The sequence below is a fragment of the Podarcis vaucheri genome (assembly GCF_965113315.1).
Source record: "Podarcis vaucheri genome assembly, chromosome: 1".
Lineage (NCBI taxonomy): Eukaryota > Metazoa > Chordata > Lepidosauria > Squamata > Lacertidae > Podarcis > Podarcis vaucheri.
In genome coordinates this window covers 73,456,137-73,475,675 of record NC_138759.1, presented here as the reverse complement: position 1 = coordinate 73,475,675, position 19,539 = coordinate 73,456,137, and the positions used below count along the sequence as shown (strand labels likewise).

The window sequence follows — 19,539 nt, the reverse complement described above, 5'->3', positions numbered from 1 at the left end:
AAGGGGCGGCGGGGAGAAGATCGCCTCTCCCCGTTGCCAGCCCTGCAATCTCCGGGGAGAGAGGGGAAGGCGCGCGCGCCTTCCCCTCTCTCCCTGGACCCCTTTTGAACCAAGGGGCGGCAACGGGGAGAAGCGATCTGTCCCCGGACGGTCTCCATAGGAACACATTGATTGATTTTCAATGCATTCCTATGGGAAACCGTGCTTCGCAAGACGAAAAACTCGCAAGAAGAAAAAACTTGCGGAACGAATTAATCTCGTCTTGCGAGGCACCACTGTAATGTGCAAGGAAGCATGTCCTCAATGAAATCAGTATGATTCAGTGTTTTAGGGTTGGGACACAAGAGTCAGAAGCATGGAAGACACTACCAAAATCACTTCCCACAAGATGTAATGCCGGCCACCAACTTGGGGGACTTTAAAAGATTAGACAAATTCAAGGAGCATATTGGGTATTAGTGGTTATATTTAACTCCACTGCAAAGGCATTATGCATCTGGCTATCAGTTGCTGGGAAGCACAAGTGGGGAGAGTGTTGTTGCGCTCAGGTCCTGCTTAAAGACTTGGTGTAGGCATCTAGTTGGACCACTGTGAGAACAGCATGCAGGATTAGATGGGCCTTTAGCCTGAACCAGCAGTCTGAAAGGTGACTGCTGCACCTTGTGTCAAAATGACAGACACTCACTTCTTATACAAACTCAAGGAAATCTTTCCCATGTTTGTCTTTTCCTGCAGGCAACAGCCTCAGATTCCAATCACCACAGGGACGGGTGTGGTCTATCCTGGTGCTATTACTATGGCAACTACTACACCATCGCCTCAGATGACATCTGATTGCTCCAGCACCTCGGCTAGCCCTGAGCCCAGCATCCCTGTCATTCAGAGCACTTACAGCATGAAGACGGACAGCGGGAGCCTTGCTGGAAACGAAATGATTAATGGGGAAGACGAGATGGAAATGTATGAGGACTTTGAGGATGACCCCAAATCAGACTATAGCAGTGAAAATGAAGCCCATGAGGCTGTCACTGCCAACTGAGGATGTCTGCTGAATTAAAGTACTCTGACTTTTTTTTTTTTTTTGGAACAAAAAGTTCTTAAATGAGCCTGCATGCATGTGTGGCTCCTACAGTTACATCTGCAGAATGGTCTTAAATGTTTCTTAATGTGTGACACAGATTGTTCCCTAATTTTCATGAACTTTTTTAAAAATTTAGGTGAAGACATTAAGTATCAGACATTGGGACTTGAAAACTTATACAAATCAATAGCTGTCTTACAAGTCTTTCCTTTTATGTCTATTTTTTTTTCTCCTCCTGGATGCTGAGAAAAAGGTTTTAAGTTACTGTTTTAAATGGGGGTTTTACATTCTCACTCAGGTATGCTGTGCCAGCCTACAGGTTGTGAATGTGTTTTTATTCTGAATTATTTTAGAAAACAAAAACGAAACAAAAAAAGTGCAAATTTCCTATCATGAAACAGAACAAGTCCTCATGTGCATCAGTGTGTCTTTGCTCATCTTTTTTAAACAAGGTCTCTAAATTCCATTTTTTCTCTCCACATGTATAGCTGACCTTCTGATGTGCCAAACTTTCATAACTTTTTAATCTTAACATTTAAAAAAGTCTTAAGGGAGACACTGTAAAGTCTTAGACAATCCTTTGGCATCTTAAAATATCTATCTTTTTAAAAAAGCCTCATTTTTCCAGAAAATGGTAAAGTACTCAGGAATCTGGAGACAGGATATTCTTAAAATAGTGAACATGATTTCCACAATGCACTTGCCCAATTGCTTCTGCCTCTTGATGTACCATCAGTATAAAATATTACGTAAGCACAAAAGAGCGATCACCAGCTACAGACAGGCCTGTCTTAAGAATGTACGGCCAACTCCAAATCCTTTCACTGCCCCTTTGCTTTTAACCCTTACATTCAGTCTTAACTACATTTTATCTTAACAATGTATTCATTCCAGAATGTCAGGGGTCCACATACTGAAAAAAAGAAGAAGAAATTTTAAAGTACTGTTGTGTTTGCATTATTTTCAGTTTGTTGTTGACTTCTTTATAAAATGCCCCTTTCCCCCTAAAAACCTGTGGTTTTCTTAAAATAGCAGGAAACTTAATACTGAAAGGTAACTTAAATGGGAGACTTAAACTTAAATGCTTAAATGGGAGATCATGTTTATATGTGTCGAAAACATTTGGGAAAACACTATGATACAAAGGGATGCAGATGCTTTCAGTATTTGCGTAGTATGCATGTGCTATGTGTCTGTTTTATACTTTTAGGCCAGGAGCCAAAGAAGCACCCAGTTAGTTCCATAAAGCATCAGGGCTTGTTTTCTGAACCAAAATTCACCACCTCTTCGTATGAACCAAATTTGAAACTGAGAGAAGTTGTTTCAGAAGCAATTTGTGATGTGACATTGTTATCATGGTGGTTCAAAGGGGAGAAAGTAACAAAAATCCAACTGGGTCTGCATAAGCCCTGAAGCTCCCCTACAGCAGTTCTAAATTATCCCTTTCAGGTTCTCTTTACTTTGCATAGTATACAACATCTCACCTAGTCTTTCTCATGAGTTTCTGAATTAAAAGCTGTCATAGTTTCGAATACTGTACTACAGTACATGTTGCCATATCAATAGCCGACCTAAAGGATCCATTTACTATACCCATCTATGATTTTTATACAGGAAAAGCCACACAAATCTTACTATCTCATATAAACTGTGTCAAATGCTAGTTTCACAAAACTAAAAAGAGTTCCAAGCTCATCCTATTATTTTGTCATTCACTGACGTGGTTTTACTATACATGTGTAGATTTCATATTGTTGCACAAATACATACCTAACATGCAGAAAACTATTTAGAGGGCTCCAAGTCTTGCCTGACAAACAAGACAAAAAAATAGCTATTTCCCAAGCATATTATCAATATCAGATCAATATTTGCGAAGTTCTCTCAAGCCTTCAGGTCAAAGATGCTGTAGAAATTATAATTATTTATTTCATTTCTGATATATAATTTTGTTAAATATATAAAGAAGCAAGGGGAGGTGGGAACAAAACATTACCAAGTTAATAATCTAGGTCTTAATGGAAGTCAGTTTGCCCCCAGATTTTGAATTTGATCAATTTTATGCCCCATGGTCAAGGCCAGAGTCTACTGTTTCAGCTACTTATTCTCCTCATCAGTACTTTCTACTGAAAACTACACCATCTCATAAATATGTATGTTTAGAATCAGGCCACTAATATTGAATCAGGCTCTTTCTGAAAATTTTGTTTACTTCATTATATCTTTAATATACTCCAGAAATATGGCAATTTTATAGGGACAAAATATTTGTGTCCTAAGAATAAAGCCAACCATACATATAGTTCATGATGTGGAAGCCACGCTTCCATTACATCTGTGTGGTGACCGCTCCAGGAACTGAACTAGTTGTGTGCAATTTTCTCTATGCCAGCAAAAACTCAACATGAATGGTCTGTGGTGTTGGACACACAGATATCATTTACTAATCCAGCTGGAGCACTACCATGCAAATGCAATTTAAGCAGCCTATTCCATGCTGCCTATTAATTCTGTGAAGCAGGGTTGTGTTGAGAGTTCCACTTTGTGTAAAGATACCATGTTTAAGGCTGGAAGAGTAGCCTCATCTCTTACTAGCTTTGCTCAGGGGAAAGAGTGCCAGGATTTCTAAAAACATTTCTGCACCTTCTTTGATAGCCAAACCTGCACGTAATAAATGTGTGGGCATGAACCTATTCTTCTGAAAACATGGATTGCAACCCAAACTACAACCTTGCTTATGGAGCAGGGGGTTGGACTGAATGATCCTCAGGATCCCTTCCAACTCTATGACTAGGGCAGATGGGGTTCTTTCCCTTTCCATAGCCAGCAATGTCTAGCATCTAGCTTACATACAATTAGATTTTTCATTATATTGTGATCAATATATATATTTTTCACTTCCTTGACTTCAAAGGCTTTTCATTAATAGAACCAACATAATGGCCATGGCTTACAATGCGTGAGCAAATCATTTGTACTTTGCTCCCCCCTGCTAGCACTGAGAGGAAACAAACCATAATATCTGGCCCGAAACAGAAGCCTTTTTTGACATTAAGCAGTATATAAATTTAATCATCAATGTTCCTTTGCTTGTGCGGCTGAATTACAGATTTTGTTTTGTTGTGCTTGGAACAAACCAAGAAGTGAAGCCAGTTTGTTGTTGGCTTTCCTATCATGGTTTATTTTATTTTATTTTGAGCTTGGATGTTATTCTAAGGCAGAGATAGTCAGTTTTTCCCATGCAGCACTAGACAGGAGGAAGCCCAGCATGGTCATTTGTGTACAGTAAACCATGGTTTATGGCTTACCATGACATACAAACATAACCAATATCAGTGCAGAGTGTTGGCATGCTATCATACAACCTTGCACGGCTAGTAAAGAAAACTAATGCCTTGACAGCTTTCAGAAGCAACTGCTGGAGGTAGTCAGCTTTTGCAGTATTAAAATAGACAATTTAACCCAGACAAGCAAATAGGGACTGCTATGTTTACAAGATCAAATACTATTCTGACATATAATATTCTCATCAAGCTTTGGCAGCCATTTTTAAATCCAAAATAAACTTATCTTTCTTTACTATTTATTTGAAAAGTGTTCCCATGTCTACAGCTGAAGCAATAAAACTGTTCTAGCCGAGATGTTAAAAGCACTTGCTGTGTCATTAGCTGGTGAGCGTCCTCTTTACCTAATTAAGGTACTAAAATAAAATCATTTCTTATTAAAATTGTTTGGAAATTTGAAGTGTTCTAATACATGTAGTTTGGAGCGGAGGTACTCATTTTCCCTAAAGAATGACTATTTATTAATTTTCTACAGGTTTCTCCTGTTATAAATCTCTCTCCACCCTACAATTCATTTCTTTTCTCTGAATTTCTTCATGGTTTTTTTGTTGCATAGGTAGAATGCTGTATTGCTAACATTGTATTTTCTGTAATTATTTTTGCACAAAGGCAAACATTTAGTTTAGTGGGTTAATTTCTTTTTATAAATTTTATTACCATGCCAAAATAATATTCTGCAGGCTGGCGGAGAACAAAGGACTGTTCTTTAGGACTGAAACTTGATTTTGCTCATAGTACAAAAACACACACTCACAGATGTTATTTCGTAAGTGTTATAAGCACTGGATATAAATGGTATTTTTTATCACTTCTAACTAATGTGAAACTGTTGTACAAAAACGACATGAACAAAAGTCATCTGTTTCGACTCGTGTGGGCCTGCCTCACAGTTGCCGGATTTGAGTCATTTTTATGTCTTTGTTATTTCATTTATTTATGCAAAATTCTTATATGTATGAATACTTTGTTTTAGCTCCAGCCCTGCATCTGTGTTGATGCTCCAAAACTTAAAGGTGCATTCTTGACAATGAATGGCTCTTCATGAATCAGCAGAGGGTAGAAAGCTACTTTGTTGGTCAGTTTGGGTAAAAAAAAATGTATTTGACTCTGAATAGTGCAGAAACAGTGTATTATATTTATTAGCCAAAATCGGCTCTAAAGTGTCAGTAGAAAATCAAGGAAGGACAATCATATGGAAACAAACATTTATCCCCATTCTTAATTGGAGCTCAAAACAAAGTTTTTGATTAGTCACCATCTCATCTTCGTTTTTTCTTAAAGTGTAAATATAACATAGGAAATAGAATTTTATTTTTTGTTCATGGATACCTAGTGAAGTATAAGTTATGTATTTACTTTGTTCTGTATCAGTGTACATTGGTCCATATTAAATGCTGACAAATCACTGTACCTCATGTAGATGCTGAATTTACACCTGCAGTGCGAGAGCAGTGTTGTGGACCTGTAGCAAGGATGGCAAGTCGCCTCACTTGTGCCCTCCTTCAAATTGGAATTCTGTATTTCATAAACACTTAACCTTTCAAACTATTTCACCTGCTTATAGAACAGGGGTGAGGAACCCCTGTGGTCCCTCAAAATTTTGCCAGACTACAACTCCCATGAGCCCCAGCCCTGATGGGAGTTGGATTGCAGTCTCCAGAGGGTCAGAGGTTGCCCACCCCTGCTATGGAATAACAATCCTCATTGTCTTCACTCTCTGGTAGTAGAATCATAGTTATTGGGACTAATAAAATACTAGTCAGAGAGATACAGCCTAATAGTCTGCTCTTCAGGATTGCTGCATCAGCAAATTAGTACATAGGATGTGGAATGTCTATTCCTCTTCGGCAGCACTACAGCCTATTACTTCAGCCAAGTGAAAGGATGTAAATGACATTTACATTCCCATTTAAATAAATGGGACAAGTTAGTTATAACTGACAAGTCCCACTGAATTTAATAAATGAAACATAACTTTCTCTTGATTGGAGCCATGATGTGACACTGTTGTTGCAGGCTGAAGCAACAGCTAATTCTCTGACACTTTTGCCAATGCAGTTCTATAAAATTCCTCAGAAGTAAACGAAATAGTATAATTCATCACTGAATGGCTTATCTCCTCAAAATATACCACCCAGATATATTTCATTCCCTCCTCCCATGTAATTAGAATTACTGTACAAAGCAACTGGCTTGAGAACTGGTTTACTTAAGTGCCAGATTTCTAGTTTAGTTTGGGCTCAATTTGCTTCATAATTTGCAGCTTGATTCCAAGTGAATCTGATGGAAGTTCTTAGATTTTGTCTGAAAGCAACCAATGTGTATAGTAAAAAATGTGTCAATGTGAATGACAAACTAAGTAAATAAATAAATACACACATGAACAAATGATGCTCTGGAAGGCCTTTGTAAGCGATGCCAGTTAACACTAAACCGCTTCGGATCTGTGTTTGGTGTGGAATAATATCGGCATGTTTGAAAAAGTAAATAGTTAAATTGACTTGATATTTAACCAATACAAACTAAAGTCTTAATAAAACACAATGCCACAGGGTTTATGTTTATAGAGAGGAAAATAGCTCTGATCAAAGGGCCCATTTCTAAGAAAATAAGTTGTAGCCTTAAACATCTATCCTTATGCTGTGGACAGCAGCTCTCTAGGGGAACAGGCAGTCTTCTGCCTTTCCTGCTAACTGACACTTTTTAACTGGAGATGCTAGGGTTTGAACCTGGGACCTTATACATGCAATACATGTACTTTGTCACTGAGCTGAACCCCCTCCCCCGTAAATGTATGAGGGTACCCAGATATGTAGTTTGGGGGAAGCTGTGGGATTGCCAACTGATCCAGAATCAGTGTGCAAGAGGCAGCGTAAAGAGGGGGATGCTATTACAACAGGGGAACAACTCGATAGGTGAGTGCATGTTATGTAAAGCAGTAACTTGAGAACAGTGATTGTTTAAACGACTGTGTAAATGAAACAATGATTGTGTAAATGCAAGCATCCCCTAATACAAAGTTAAAGCATGATATCCTACTGTACCTAATGTTGCTCTTCGTCTTATTAAAACCTGACATTTTTTTCTACTTCACTGAAAATAAATTTCCAGTAAGAAAACGCTACAACGCTCCAATTCAGGAAAGCACTTAATGCTGGAATCTTCAAACCACACATTCTGGAGTAGTCCCAATGGAAGCCCATGGTGCTACTTTAGAGAAGGTGGTATGAAGATCTTAGCCTCAGGCACCAGTTTAGCATAAAGCAACCGAGCCCAAAAGAGTTAGGTATATCTACCGAAGTCCAAAAGAGTTAGGTATATGTTTAAAGCTGAGCAGAATTATGTGTGTCTATCTGGACTGGATCTTCAGTACCAACAACTGCTCTAGAATGCAGCTGGTAGAATGTAATAATAGAGTATTTCATATTTTCAATTTTAAAAAAATAGTCTCAGATCCTAGACGTTTGCATGTGTGTTTAAAGACTGAAGTTGGCACTTAAGCATGTCCTGTTTAAAGACTAACATGTGACCTCATTTGATTTTCTTTTACAAAAGGCACTTACTCTTTTTCTCAAACTCTTACTTTCCGCCTCCTCCCCCCACTGCCCCCCCCATTTCCTTTTATTATCAACCATTCTTCTCTGCAGTTCTTGGACAACATGTTTGATATACTGTAATGCCGCAGTTCCATGTTAGAATGCAAAACGCAAAACAAAAAATATTTACCTAAGTGGGTTGGTATCTTTTTTCTTTATATCCAGATTTATGCTATTAGACTACATACCTTCCCTCTGAATAACTTGTCCAAGATTTAAGTTTTAAGAGCTGACAAAATGATACTCTGAGATAGTTCACTCATTGTTTTCAAAGAGGAGGGTGGGTCTGGGGCATATGTGTGAAAGGAAAACGTTTCCAATTGGTATTTATGGCAATATGAAAGTTATAAAGCAGCTTAGTGACACAGTTTGCTTTATAACTTCTGCTTTCTTCAAAAACCACAAGTGAGGTCCTTGGTGCTCTCAAAAAAGTTTGGGGAATGTGCAAATATTTAACTGTTTCTATGCTGCACATTGCAGACCTGCTCGTGTGCATTCTCCGTATTGTCTTCCTTTGTCATTTGTGTTTTGCTTTCTCAAAAGCACAGGGTTGTTTTTCCTGCCCCCGCCTCCCTTGTACCCTTCATCAGCCTGTAGCAAATTTCCGAATGTTTTAGTATTTCTGTTCCTTCATTATTGTATTTGCCATGTACAAATGTTTTATTACGTTAAGACAAGCTTATAAGCTGTTACTACATAACTTATCTTACTGTAACTCTTTTCTTTCCTGACATTGTAATTTGTTTGTGATGTATATTGTGAGATTGTATTCTATGTTAATTTAATCAGCACAATTCACTGACATGCTGGACTGACATGCTAGCTGCTGTTTCAAAGTGTAAAGTTTTTGTGTAGAGTTGTTGGGGGACAACTGAGACTCCCTTTGTCAAGGTACTAAGCTTTGGTTCCTATAGCAACACTGTGGGTGTGGCTCTTATGATGCTAGGGCTGCTGATTCTACACCCACAAGCATTTTTTTTTTTTTTTTACTGGCAAGTTTTCCGTGTAGAAATTCTATATACAGTGCAGGTACCTATCTGGGCCCAGGGCTGGTAATTATTTGGGCATGTAGAGAAAAAACAAACAAACCCTAGTGTCTATTGCTGCTTTGAATATGTTTTAAAAGTCTGAAAATGTAAATAGTTTATCAAAATAAATCTTGTACAGTCCAGTGTAAAGTTTTTAAATGAACTTAAAAGGTTGCCATTACATCTCTCTCACACTCTCCTCTTGAAGCAGTTTAAAAAGAAAAGAAAAAAGTTTGCTAAGGATGTTGATTTTTTTAAAGTATCTGTGCTCTTAATTTAAGCGGGGGGGAACGAATCATTCTTAGCTTTGCTTCATAGCATAAACCGATTTCTTGGATTTTGTTGTGCAGTATTGACGTGAGGTAAATTAAATATTAAATAATTTTTCAGTGGTACTTTTAAGAGTCTTCTCCTCTCCTCAGAAATTAATGGAAAAGACAAAACTGAAAAAAGACTGTCTTTATATCGTATATTCTGGTGTATGTTGGCACCTTACCATATTTGAGGGGATTTTTTTCCTTTTTCCTTCCTTCCTTTCTTTTTTTTTTTTTTTTTTTTTTGCACAAGGTGCTTTCCTGATATGTTAAACATGTCATCATTGGGTGATACCATATGCCATGATAAGGGGTTCTGACCCCTCAGGGGAGTGTCTATAAGACTGCCTATTTATGCTCATTTACCTCAAGACTGTCCTCTCTACCCTTAATCTATTCACCATCACTCCATCTTTTGTACTGCTGTTGACACTTACAGATTAAAGATAAATTTTGTTTTATGATATGTGTGTGGCTTTTTCTGTGCAGCCTATTCTGTTCTTTCTATACGTAACAGTCCGCTTCAGATCCCAAGGAGCTGCTCGCGAGAAAAGGCCCTGCAGATCAAGTGACCAATTCCTTCTGAGCAGGCTCACCTCCCTCTGTGCTCATTGTCAGTCTACTTATTGCTTTCTCATGTCACATCAGCAGTTTGGTTTTTGAACTTTGGCTCGCTAAGCTCAAGTCGTAGTGTGTGATGTGTAAGCAGGAAAGGCTTGTAAAGTAACCCTATATGAGATGGGTATTTCAAAATTACCAAGTAGGAATGGAACAGAATAAAAGTTATCTCTTTGTTACCCCCTTCATTTTCATTTCTCTTACAGCCTCACTAGACAAACTAACTGAACCAGAAAATATGAGCACAGTAACACCATATTGCCTTTGGCCCAAACAGTATAACCCCTATATAATATTTTTATTAGCAGTTCTTTGTGTCCTCATGGGAAAACAATGAAGTACATTCAGGTGTCCCATAATAATAGTAGACAATTCTGACAGAAGATTTTAGCCCACTTCCTCCAGTTATTTTTTTTAGGACCAAGTGTAGGAGGGACAATCATGATGATTGTCTAAAATGATATAGCACAACTGACACACCTACTTAAATAAAAAGCCCAAGGTCAAATCACAGTTATTACATGGTTAATTGCTATCCTTTGTTTATTTATTTAAATTATTTATACCAGTTTTTCATCATCAAAGATGCCCCCAAAGCAGCTTGCAACCATCTGATCAACCATATTTTAAGCAACTACTAACATCCAAACTAAAAAGCTCAAAACCATGAAGGCATCAGAAAAATAATAACTACTCCATTCTCAAAAGAAAAACTGCAAGCACTAGCAAGGCAAAGCAAAACAAAAATAGGCAAAGCAGCATCATACTTGGAAACCAAGCAAACACAGGAATACTAAATCACTTTCATCAAATGCTTTATAAAAGGGGCGGGGGCGGGGAGAGAGAGCAAGAGAGCAAATGGCTTGTTCCATGGGGCAGGTTCACATGCTTATCATTTTTAAAAATGTAAGGGATCTCTTTCCCTTGCTCTCTACTTTTTAACTGAAAAGATCTTCTAATTGCTTTCAGGGACTATCAAGTTTAGAGGAATTTACCACTGCTTGTAGGTAAGGTTTTCAGTGAATCTTGCCTAATGAGTTTGGGATTCATGTCTCATCTTGAAAGTCCAATGGGGAAAATAGCTAAGCAAATCACCACTATGATTAGCACAACAGCTCACCCTCTGATGATTTAATTTAGTGCTAGCGCTGGGCGATACCTTGTTTTCAACATCATGATATATCAGCAGCTAAATACCGGTATATGGCCCAGCCCTACATGGTGAGTGAGCCCCAATGCCTCTCAGGCTCACGTGCGAGCCAAAGAGCATTGGGGCTTCGCTGATCTGCTCAGCTAGGGGGTGGAAGAGGCCTTCTGTCACCACCCCCCAGCTGAATAACTCCGAACACCTCAGAAGTCATCCTGCCCCCCCAGCTGAGGAAGCCCCGCTGCTTCTCCGGCTTGCATGCAAGCCAGAGAAGCATCAGAGGCAGGGGAGTGGGAGTACTTTAATGGAGCCCTCACCTCACCACTGGCTCTCACAAGCCAGCAGCAGGTTGGGGACTCTCTTAACTGCTCGATTGAGGGGAGTGGCAATCACACACCCCTCAGCAGAGCAGTTTCATGGAGCCCCCACCCCACCACTGGCTTGTGCGCTCCTCAGCCAAGCAGTTTAAAGAAGCAGAGCAAGGAACAAGCTGTATCAGCGCCTCACCGATGCAGCTTTTTTATCCCTCTGCCAGTAAGAGGGCAGAGTGAGATGGTGGCTTCACTCAGCAGTATATCGCTGGTGAAACCACTGCTGCTCCTGAGTCCCTCTGCCTCCAGAGCCAGCTGGAGGGTGTCAAGTGCAGTGGCGATTTCACTGCTGAGTAAAGCCGCCATTGTGGTCTGCCCCTCATACTGGTCCAGGGCGATGTATCAATCCATCACCCAGGCCTATTTACAGTGGTACCTCGGGTTACAGATGCTTCAGGTTACAGACTCTGCTAACCTAGAAATAGTACTACTCGGGTTAAGAACTTTGCTTCAAGATGAGAACAGAAATTTAGCAGTGGCGCAGCAGCAGCAGCAGCAGCGGGAGGCCCCATTAGCTAAAGTGGTACCTCAGGTTAAGAACAGTTTCAGATTAAGAACGGACCTCCGGAACGAATTAAGTTCTTAACCAGAGGTACCACTGTAGTGCAAAAGGCTTTTCTGTGGGAAGCCATATCGCTACATTTTGGGGTGGGAGAAAACAGATGTGCGTTAGAATCCTAATTACCGTATTTTTTGCACCATAACACTCACTTTTTTCCTCCTAAAAAGTAAGGGAAAATGTCTGTGCATGTTATGGAGGGAATGCTTACGGGTGGCATGCCTACGGATTTTCCTCCTCTAAAAACTACGTGCGTGTTATGGTCAGGTGCGTGTTATAGAGCGAAAAATACGGGTAAGTCAAAAGCTGGTCGTTCCTATTGGGTAATCAGCAAGAATAAAACATTCACACAAATAAGTATTATATTTAACTACTTAATCTCTTTAAGCCAGAGATGAAACTTGGGCACAGGAGGACTAAATAATTAAAAAATACTACTACTACTACCAACATTACAAAATTCCAGCTGTTTTCTACTCAGTCTTCACCAATACTTTTATCAAGCCCTGACCAAGCCTTTACTTATGTCGTGAAGTTGCAAGATCCCTCAGTCAGCAGAACCATATGCCGCAAAGTTTTGCTAAAATGTACCATCTCAGATTACAAGTAAGGAATAGCATGTCTGAATACTTTCTCAGATAAAAAGCCTTCTGCATATAGAGCACTTGGAAGTTAGGGACACAACTGCTTTTTAAAAAATCAGCTGTAGTGGAGCAATGGAGAGACAAGTTTTTCCTACTGTCTGGGGATTGGCAATTTGTTGTAATATTACAAATTTTATGGTCCCCCTGCCCGTATATATAAATCTTTTGCTTATTAGGGGCCACCCCACATTTTCTTCAAAAAAATGCTTTGCACAGGTAACTACCATAGAGTTATCAAAATTTTCAAAAGTAGGGGGGTCCATGGCTTGCTTTTTGAAAAATAGAGGGTCCTCAGTAATTAGCTAATTACTAATTGGTGCTACTTCTGAAAAGGTCCTGCCTCCAAGTGGATGTTCACTTCAGCAATGGTATCTACATTCTACATATACATATACAGGAGCAGGCAATCCTTAAGGTGTCCCAAGTCATTTTAAGTTCCTTTGTCTAATGTTCCACTGTCACTACTATGGTTCATTTACACATATATTCATAACATTAACACTCTCTCCCATGGCTGTGGCTTTGGATCCAAACAGAAACCTGCCATGGTTCTCTGATCCTCTGTTCAGCTTGCTGTGCTTTATGGAGTACAACTGTTTTTCCTCCAGTCTACATCATCTCCAACTGCAGCACTAAACTCAATGCTGCTCTGTCTCTGCTAACTAACTCAGAGCTCAGGGCAGATTTCCACCTATTTGCTGGATGGCACACACTCTTTGCCTTGCTGATGGCTCACCTCCCTCTCTTTTTCTGTTAATGGCCCATCTCTCAGGCGATCTCCTGAACACAGGAAGCTAACTCTCCAAGCATTGATTAAATTCTGACACTTTCTAAATCCAGGAATTTAAGGAAACCGGGCACCCAGAACTCACAGCAATATATAATACCTTGGAGATGACTGACAATATAAAACATAATTGCCGTCAGGAAATTTTTATAGTCAGTTGTATTAAGAACTGCTTAAGTACATTTTTATTCACTTGGACAAGACAGAGTGTAAAAGCCTCTAGAATGGTGTTTAAGCTTGCTTGCAAAACCCAAGATGAGTGTGAAAGAAGCCTCGGTAAGGCACATCTGGAGAATGCCTTTCCTTTGGCACTAGAGATGGGTTGATTTGCTCCTGTCCATTTTAAGGCTGGAGTGAATGTCACATGACACAGAACACTCAGAAATCTCATCCATCTCTGAATCATGCAACTAATCAAAGGCGCTGGTCTATATAAGACAGTGCCATTATCCTTCTGGCCTCTTCAGAAGTTTGTGCATTGGGTCAACTTCCCAACCCCCTACATGTTGCCAGCAAACTTGAGGGGATTTGGGTAGAAAACTGTCCTTGAGCATTTCAAACTTTACTCAACAAGTTGCTGCCCAGTGTAGGTGGTGTGGACCCCACAAATGCCCTCTTATTTGGCAATGCAGATTATACTAGGCATGGATCAATGGGTGCACTGATTGAGAGCAAGGCATCAGGATAGAATGGCTTTCAAGGAGGCAGAGGAAACCACTCCTTACAGCTGGATGCCCTTGGTTTGAATCTTAAATTGTGCACTGCTTGTTGCAGAAACCTGAATAACAGCGATCCTAATCCCAATTTGTATATATCGTGTCTTCATGAGGAGAGGGAGGGGGATGGCCATTTTAACTTTAGAGAAAAGAACATGTGGAGCCATGGTATTTCTGATCCTGCTGCTTCTGTATTTTGAATTAAAAAGGGCTCACTGACAACACACCTCATCTTGGGACCAAGCAAGCTTTGGTCCCAAGCTTTGTCCTTTGCAAGCTGGATCTGCTGGTTCAACAGACTGGCTCATCGGCTTACACTCTTGGCTTCCCCCCTCCCCCAGTTTTTAGGAATGACTCCTAGTAAAGGGCCAAACTTTCCCTAATCTCCTGGCAGTTGTCACTGATGAATCTTAAAGCCTGAAGCCTTTCAGTCACATACATTTTTCTGAAGTCATCCTAAGAAGGCTGCCAAACTCAGACAGCTGCTATATTCTGCAAATGTTTGCAAAGCTGTAGAGTTTCGGAATGCACAAGTCCTTGAGCAAAGTTTCCAGTGACTCCAGTTTGTGCAGGTCTGCACTTGCTTGCCTCTAAAATATGAATCTTTGGCGTTACATCAAAGTGTTGACTAATCGGCATATATGTTTGGGTGGGAGGGCAGTATTTCTAGCAATGCTATAATTTATGAAACATGATGTAATGATTAAACAGGTGGATAGGAAGGGTGAGTTAATTACATAATGTGTGAAAAGGAAGAATATCTGGGCAGCAGGCCAGCTATGCCATTGGTTCTTTGCTGCTTCCCTTGAACAATTAGACAATTTAACACTATATTCCAGGAGTTCTGGTAAAATATATCAAAATAATCAAAGCCTGTTTGTTTCAAAGATCCAAGTATTGAAAGCATACATCAAATATGCAGGTCTTTGGTGTCGTGATGTATTGCCCAGTTGGTGAGTGGGAAAAAAGGATCCCTGTCTAAGCACTACAGATTTTACAGAAATGTACAACCCTAAGTGCTAATTCATATGAGGAAATTGGCATGTTGAAAATTTGGAGTGATTCCACACAGCATTCAGTATGACCTAAAGCAGTACTTGCTTCTCCATCTGCTCAGCTTGTGTTTCCCTGCCATAGATGTCTCAGGATTACCAAAAGTGGGTTTACTGGCGATACAGAGAATGGATTGAGTCAAGAACCCTCAGGTCAAGATGTAAATATGAGTCTGTTCTCCAAGAGGGCATTCAAGCCCATACTGGGACAGTGAAAGAATCATCTTCCTGGATCCACAGGTGCAGATAACAGCCTTGACCTTAATGATGAGGCCTTAGTTTTGCAGCAGATGTGGTCTGAATGAAGGTCCTATTTCAGCCATACCCCCAGGGTGGGCCCCTAGCCAATCCAACAATTCCATGTTATTTCAAGAGCTTCTACAGAGAACAAACGAAAGATTGTGCTCAGTGTTAGAATTCACTTCCTTAACTCCAGTTTTTGTTTTTTTTTTAGAATAGACTTTAGCTTGTTCTGAGGCCTTTGGAGTCCAGTTTGCCTTCCATTTTGGAGGAGACGGGTTTTTTGCTTTGAAGCTGCTTTTTCAGTATGGAAGCTGTTTGTGACCATTCTTCTCTAAGCCAGTGTGATGGACGGGCAGGAGTTTGAGTGGTGGGTAGGGTGGAAAACGGAAGATGTACAGCGAGGCTCAGTGCAATCTGTAAGGGAAGAGGTGGGGGGGGGGTAGAGGAGAACCAAGATGAAGAGTCAAGGCAGGGGAGGTGCTGTAGGAAGCCTCTGACGTGGAAAAGAAGGTCCCAGAGAGTCCTGCCACTGGGCTCTCCTCCATGCCTTCCCCCACTGTCTCCATTGACAATGAGAGGCATAAAGCAACAGGAACAAGGATCGCCTGTTGCCATATGAACCTACCAGGACACTGAGGTGATCTTCTGAAGCCCTTCATCATGTGCCTTCTCCACAAGAGGTCTGGAGCGTGGCAACATGAGAACGGGCCTTTTCTGCCATGGCTCCTCGTTTGTGGAATGCTCTCCCCAGGGAGGTTCACCTGGCGCCTTCATTATACAACTTTAGGCGCCAGGCAAAAACATTCCTCTTTAACCAGGCATTTGGTTGAGTACTGGGGGGTGTATTATTGGGTTGTTGTTTTGATTATGTATTTTGTGATTTTATATTGTGATTTTATACTATAAACCATCCTGAGACCTACTGGTATAGGGCAGTATACAAATTTAATAAATAATAATAATTTCAAAACCTACCACTGGCCACTGACACTGGTTCTGTCAGGCATGTCTCATCCACCAACTGGTCCCAAGATATCTTGCATTTGTATGAGAAGATGTTTTGTAAAAACTAATGCCTTGCAGGAGGTGTAGGAGCTAGTCTTCTTTGTGGGCAAACAAAGAATGAAACAAGGAAGACTTTGACTCTGGCAGAATAGAGTTGCTTTGCTGACACTCCTGTGCAGGTCCTGTTTTTGCTAATAAAGAGTTAACTCCAACTCGCTTGGTGTGATTTACTGCTGGCTCACTCCTGAGAAGAGGTAAGCTATGGTGTGCTGTACAGAAGTAGACCACACTAGTTCAATAACTGATGCAGAAGACAGGCTTTCCTTCTTAGCTGTTCCTTGTGGAACAGTAGATGGGCAAGAAAGAGCCACACAGGAGCAGATTTCTCCAGCTGTGGACCATTTCAAGCCATAGGTTAGAGGTTCCTCACCCTTGGTATATAAGAGTGCTATTTTAACCAAGTACTATACTACATTTACCTACATTATGTTATCATTTATTTCTGAACACAATCTTTTCTACCAAAATTGTGGAAAAATCATGTTTAAGGTTCCTGGGTCTCTATTCATGTTTAAATTTCTGGAATGTTCCCAAACTTGCAAGGTGCTTCTCTGCCAGGTGCAGTTTGCACATCTCGTGTTTCACACTGAGCATCAGAGTATACCGGTGTGGAGTGGGGTGGGGTGGGGGATGCTTCTGGGTTTTTTTAACCAGAAAACGTTTGTCTCACTAGGGACCTCTCTAGATGAGCCTGAATCCATAATTACTTTTGCAGTCATTGCAAGATTTTCCTAAGACCTCTTTTCAGACATCCTAAGCTCTGGTTAGTGTATGAACTTAACTTGTAGAACATTTTGTAGTAAATTCTGACCTGTATTATTTCAAAAGAGATTACACATTGTGCTATGAGTGACACAATTTTGGTTTTCCACAATCTGATCTATAGAAATGACAGGAACAGGATTACTTCTCTGTTACTGCAACCCAGGTTGCCTTGTCACCCACCTCAAAGGAGAAAATTTATCATGTAGTTGCCCCCATGGGTCAAGGGAAGGAAGCCTCTGGGCATACACTGATTGCAATATAACTATGCTTGCACTGTCTGTACTAATGGACTTCCAGTACATCAGTGAAGAAGCAGGTTTTTTATGTTTAAGTGAGTGCGGTGGGAGCAAATAAACTTATGTCTAGTCATGAAGAAACTAGTTGCAGAAGACAGACCCTCCATCCGTACAGACAGCAACAATTTCACAACTACTCATGCGGTCTGCATAGTGTGCAGGTATGGACACTTGCAAAGCAATGTCTGCAAAAGTGCTTTTAGAAAACACCAAAGTGCAGCACTTTAAAGACACAGCCTAAGTTGTACTAGCACCGAGGTCTTGAGGATCCTAGTCTTTTGCTTAATTTTGTTGAAAGGTTTAAGAACAATGATCATTTTGAAGGAGAGGTTTGGATCCTCATTTGAAACATCAACTGAAAAACCATGTGTGTGCTGTGCAGGCCGGGGGGGGGGGTAGGGGAAGTATTGCTCTTTCCTTCACTCTCCTCCCTGTCCCACTGCCAGCATGGAGAGTAAGTTCCCATCCCAGAAAGTTTACACCAAAACCACACTTTGAATCATGCTGCACATAATAGAGTGTCTGTCAGTTCCTACCAATTGAAGTTTCCTAGTGACAGACAAGAAATTTCTCTGTCTCTAACACACACACATGAGACACTGGCCTGTAATTTGCTCAGTTCAGCACCACTAGACAGCAGAGCTTGGTAAAACGTGTGGCATGTTCCTGAACTCATACTTCTGCCTGCTGTTAAAGAACGAACAAGAGAGAATGAGAGAGAGAGAAGTCCTCATAAAAAGTTCAATTTACTTTTTTTTAGTTATAAGATACTTTTTACTGGTGCCAGCTGGAAGGAAAATGATTCCGTTAGATCTCAAAATTATGATGTAGCTTTAAGTGCTATGTTTAGATTTACTGCCAAAATGTTAGTACAAAGTGGTAGGTGTTTGCGCTGCAGATAATAACTAATGTGCCGTTGGTCAAGATAGGCCACTGTTCTGTTATTATTGTATGACTCTTATGACTAAACATTGGAGTGAGCCTGGTGGAACAACAATATTTTACTGGGCCTGGAACACTGACTTGTCAGAACTTAATTGGAGTGCCAAGAATCTAATGAATCAGACAGGGTGATGTGGTTTTTCTTCTGCCGTCGATATTTATCTGCTCCTTTCAGTGAAGGGAGCTGCTATTGTCAGGAAGGATTTGCTAGCTTGCATTGTGCTCAGAATACAATCAGTCTCCTCTGATTGTCCAATGATTATGGTATTTTCAGATACACAGAAACATTTTCGCCAGCTTTCTTGGAAGGAAATAGGTTAACTACATTGTATATTTTACAAGCATTGGATTATAGTGAACAGTCAAGGTTAAAAGCACTCCAGATATGGTAATTTATGTGACCTTTGTGCCCAGAACGAACTGTTTCCCCTCGTTCCGTTTTAAAACACTGACCTTTTGTATATGGGTTCCAGCTATGGAAGGAAAACAAAACTGATATTTCAACACACAGTATAGTTGCACCTGTAGCAATTGTCTTATAAAACGGTGGTCTCTGCTGCTAAGCACTTTGATAATAGCTGTGATAGAAAAATATCCTATTACAAATGCTTGCTTTGCTGTATCCTTGTCAGGAAAAATAATTTTAAAGGCTAGTGGATAGTTCCTTAACAGTTAGGTGTCAGAATGTTCTCAGTGGAGAAACCAGAATCAAGAGAAGATGAGGGTGGGTCCTACTGAGATGTCTATGTGAGGGAACTACAGAAGAAACTGTGGGTGCACAGAGACTGAAGAAGAAAGGCAGAGAGTAAGCTGAAAGCACCTGAGGGTGCTGGGCTGACTCTCTTGACACTGAGGGGCACCAGATCTACTTTTATGAGTGCTTAAGCCAAGTGGGGTGAACCTGTGGCTCTCCAGATGTTGTTGGACTGCAACTTCCATTATCCCTAACCATTGCACATGCTGGCTGGGAT

At 40.4% G+C, this 19,539-nt stretch overlaps 1 protein-coding gene and 1 long non-coding RNA gene across 18 annotated transcripts in view; one reads left to right on the top strand and one right to left on the bottom strand.

Moving 5' to 3' along the window:
- The window catches only part of SOX6 (SRY-box transcription factor 6), a 460,580-nt gene extending 450,756 nt beyond the window's left edge, over positions 1-9,824 (top strand). For all 14 annotated transcript variants that reach the window (XM_082193371.1, XM_082193374.1, XM_082193373.1 and 11 more), the window contains one exon: positions 736-9,824. In XM_082193371.1, coding sequence (XP_082049497.1) covers positions 736-1,039 — 304 coding nt within the window. In that variant the 3' untranslated portion in view covers positions 1,040-9,824. The remainder of the gene's footprint in view (positions 1-735) is intronic.
- Positions 1-19,539, bottom strand: part of LOC309516907 — an 87,135-nt gene that overhangs the window by 36,973 nt on the left and 30,623 nt on the right. The window lies entirely within an intron of this gene.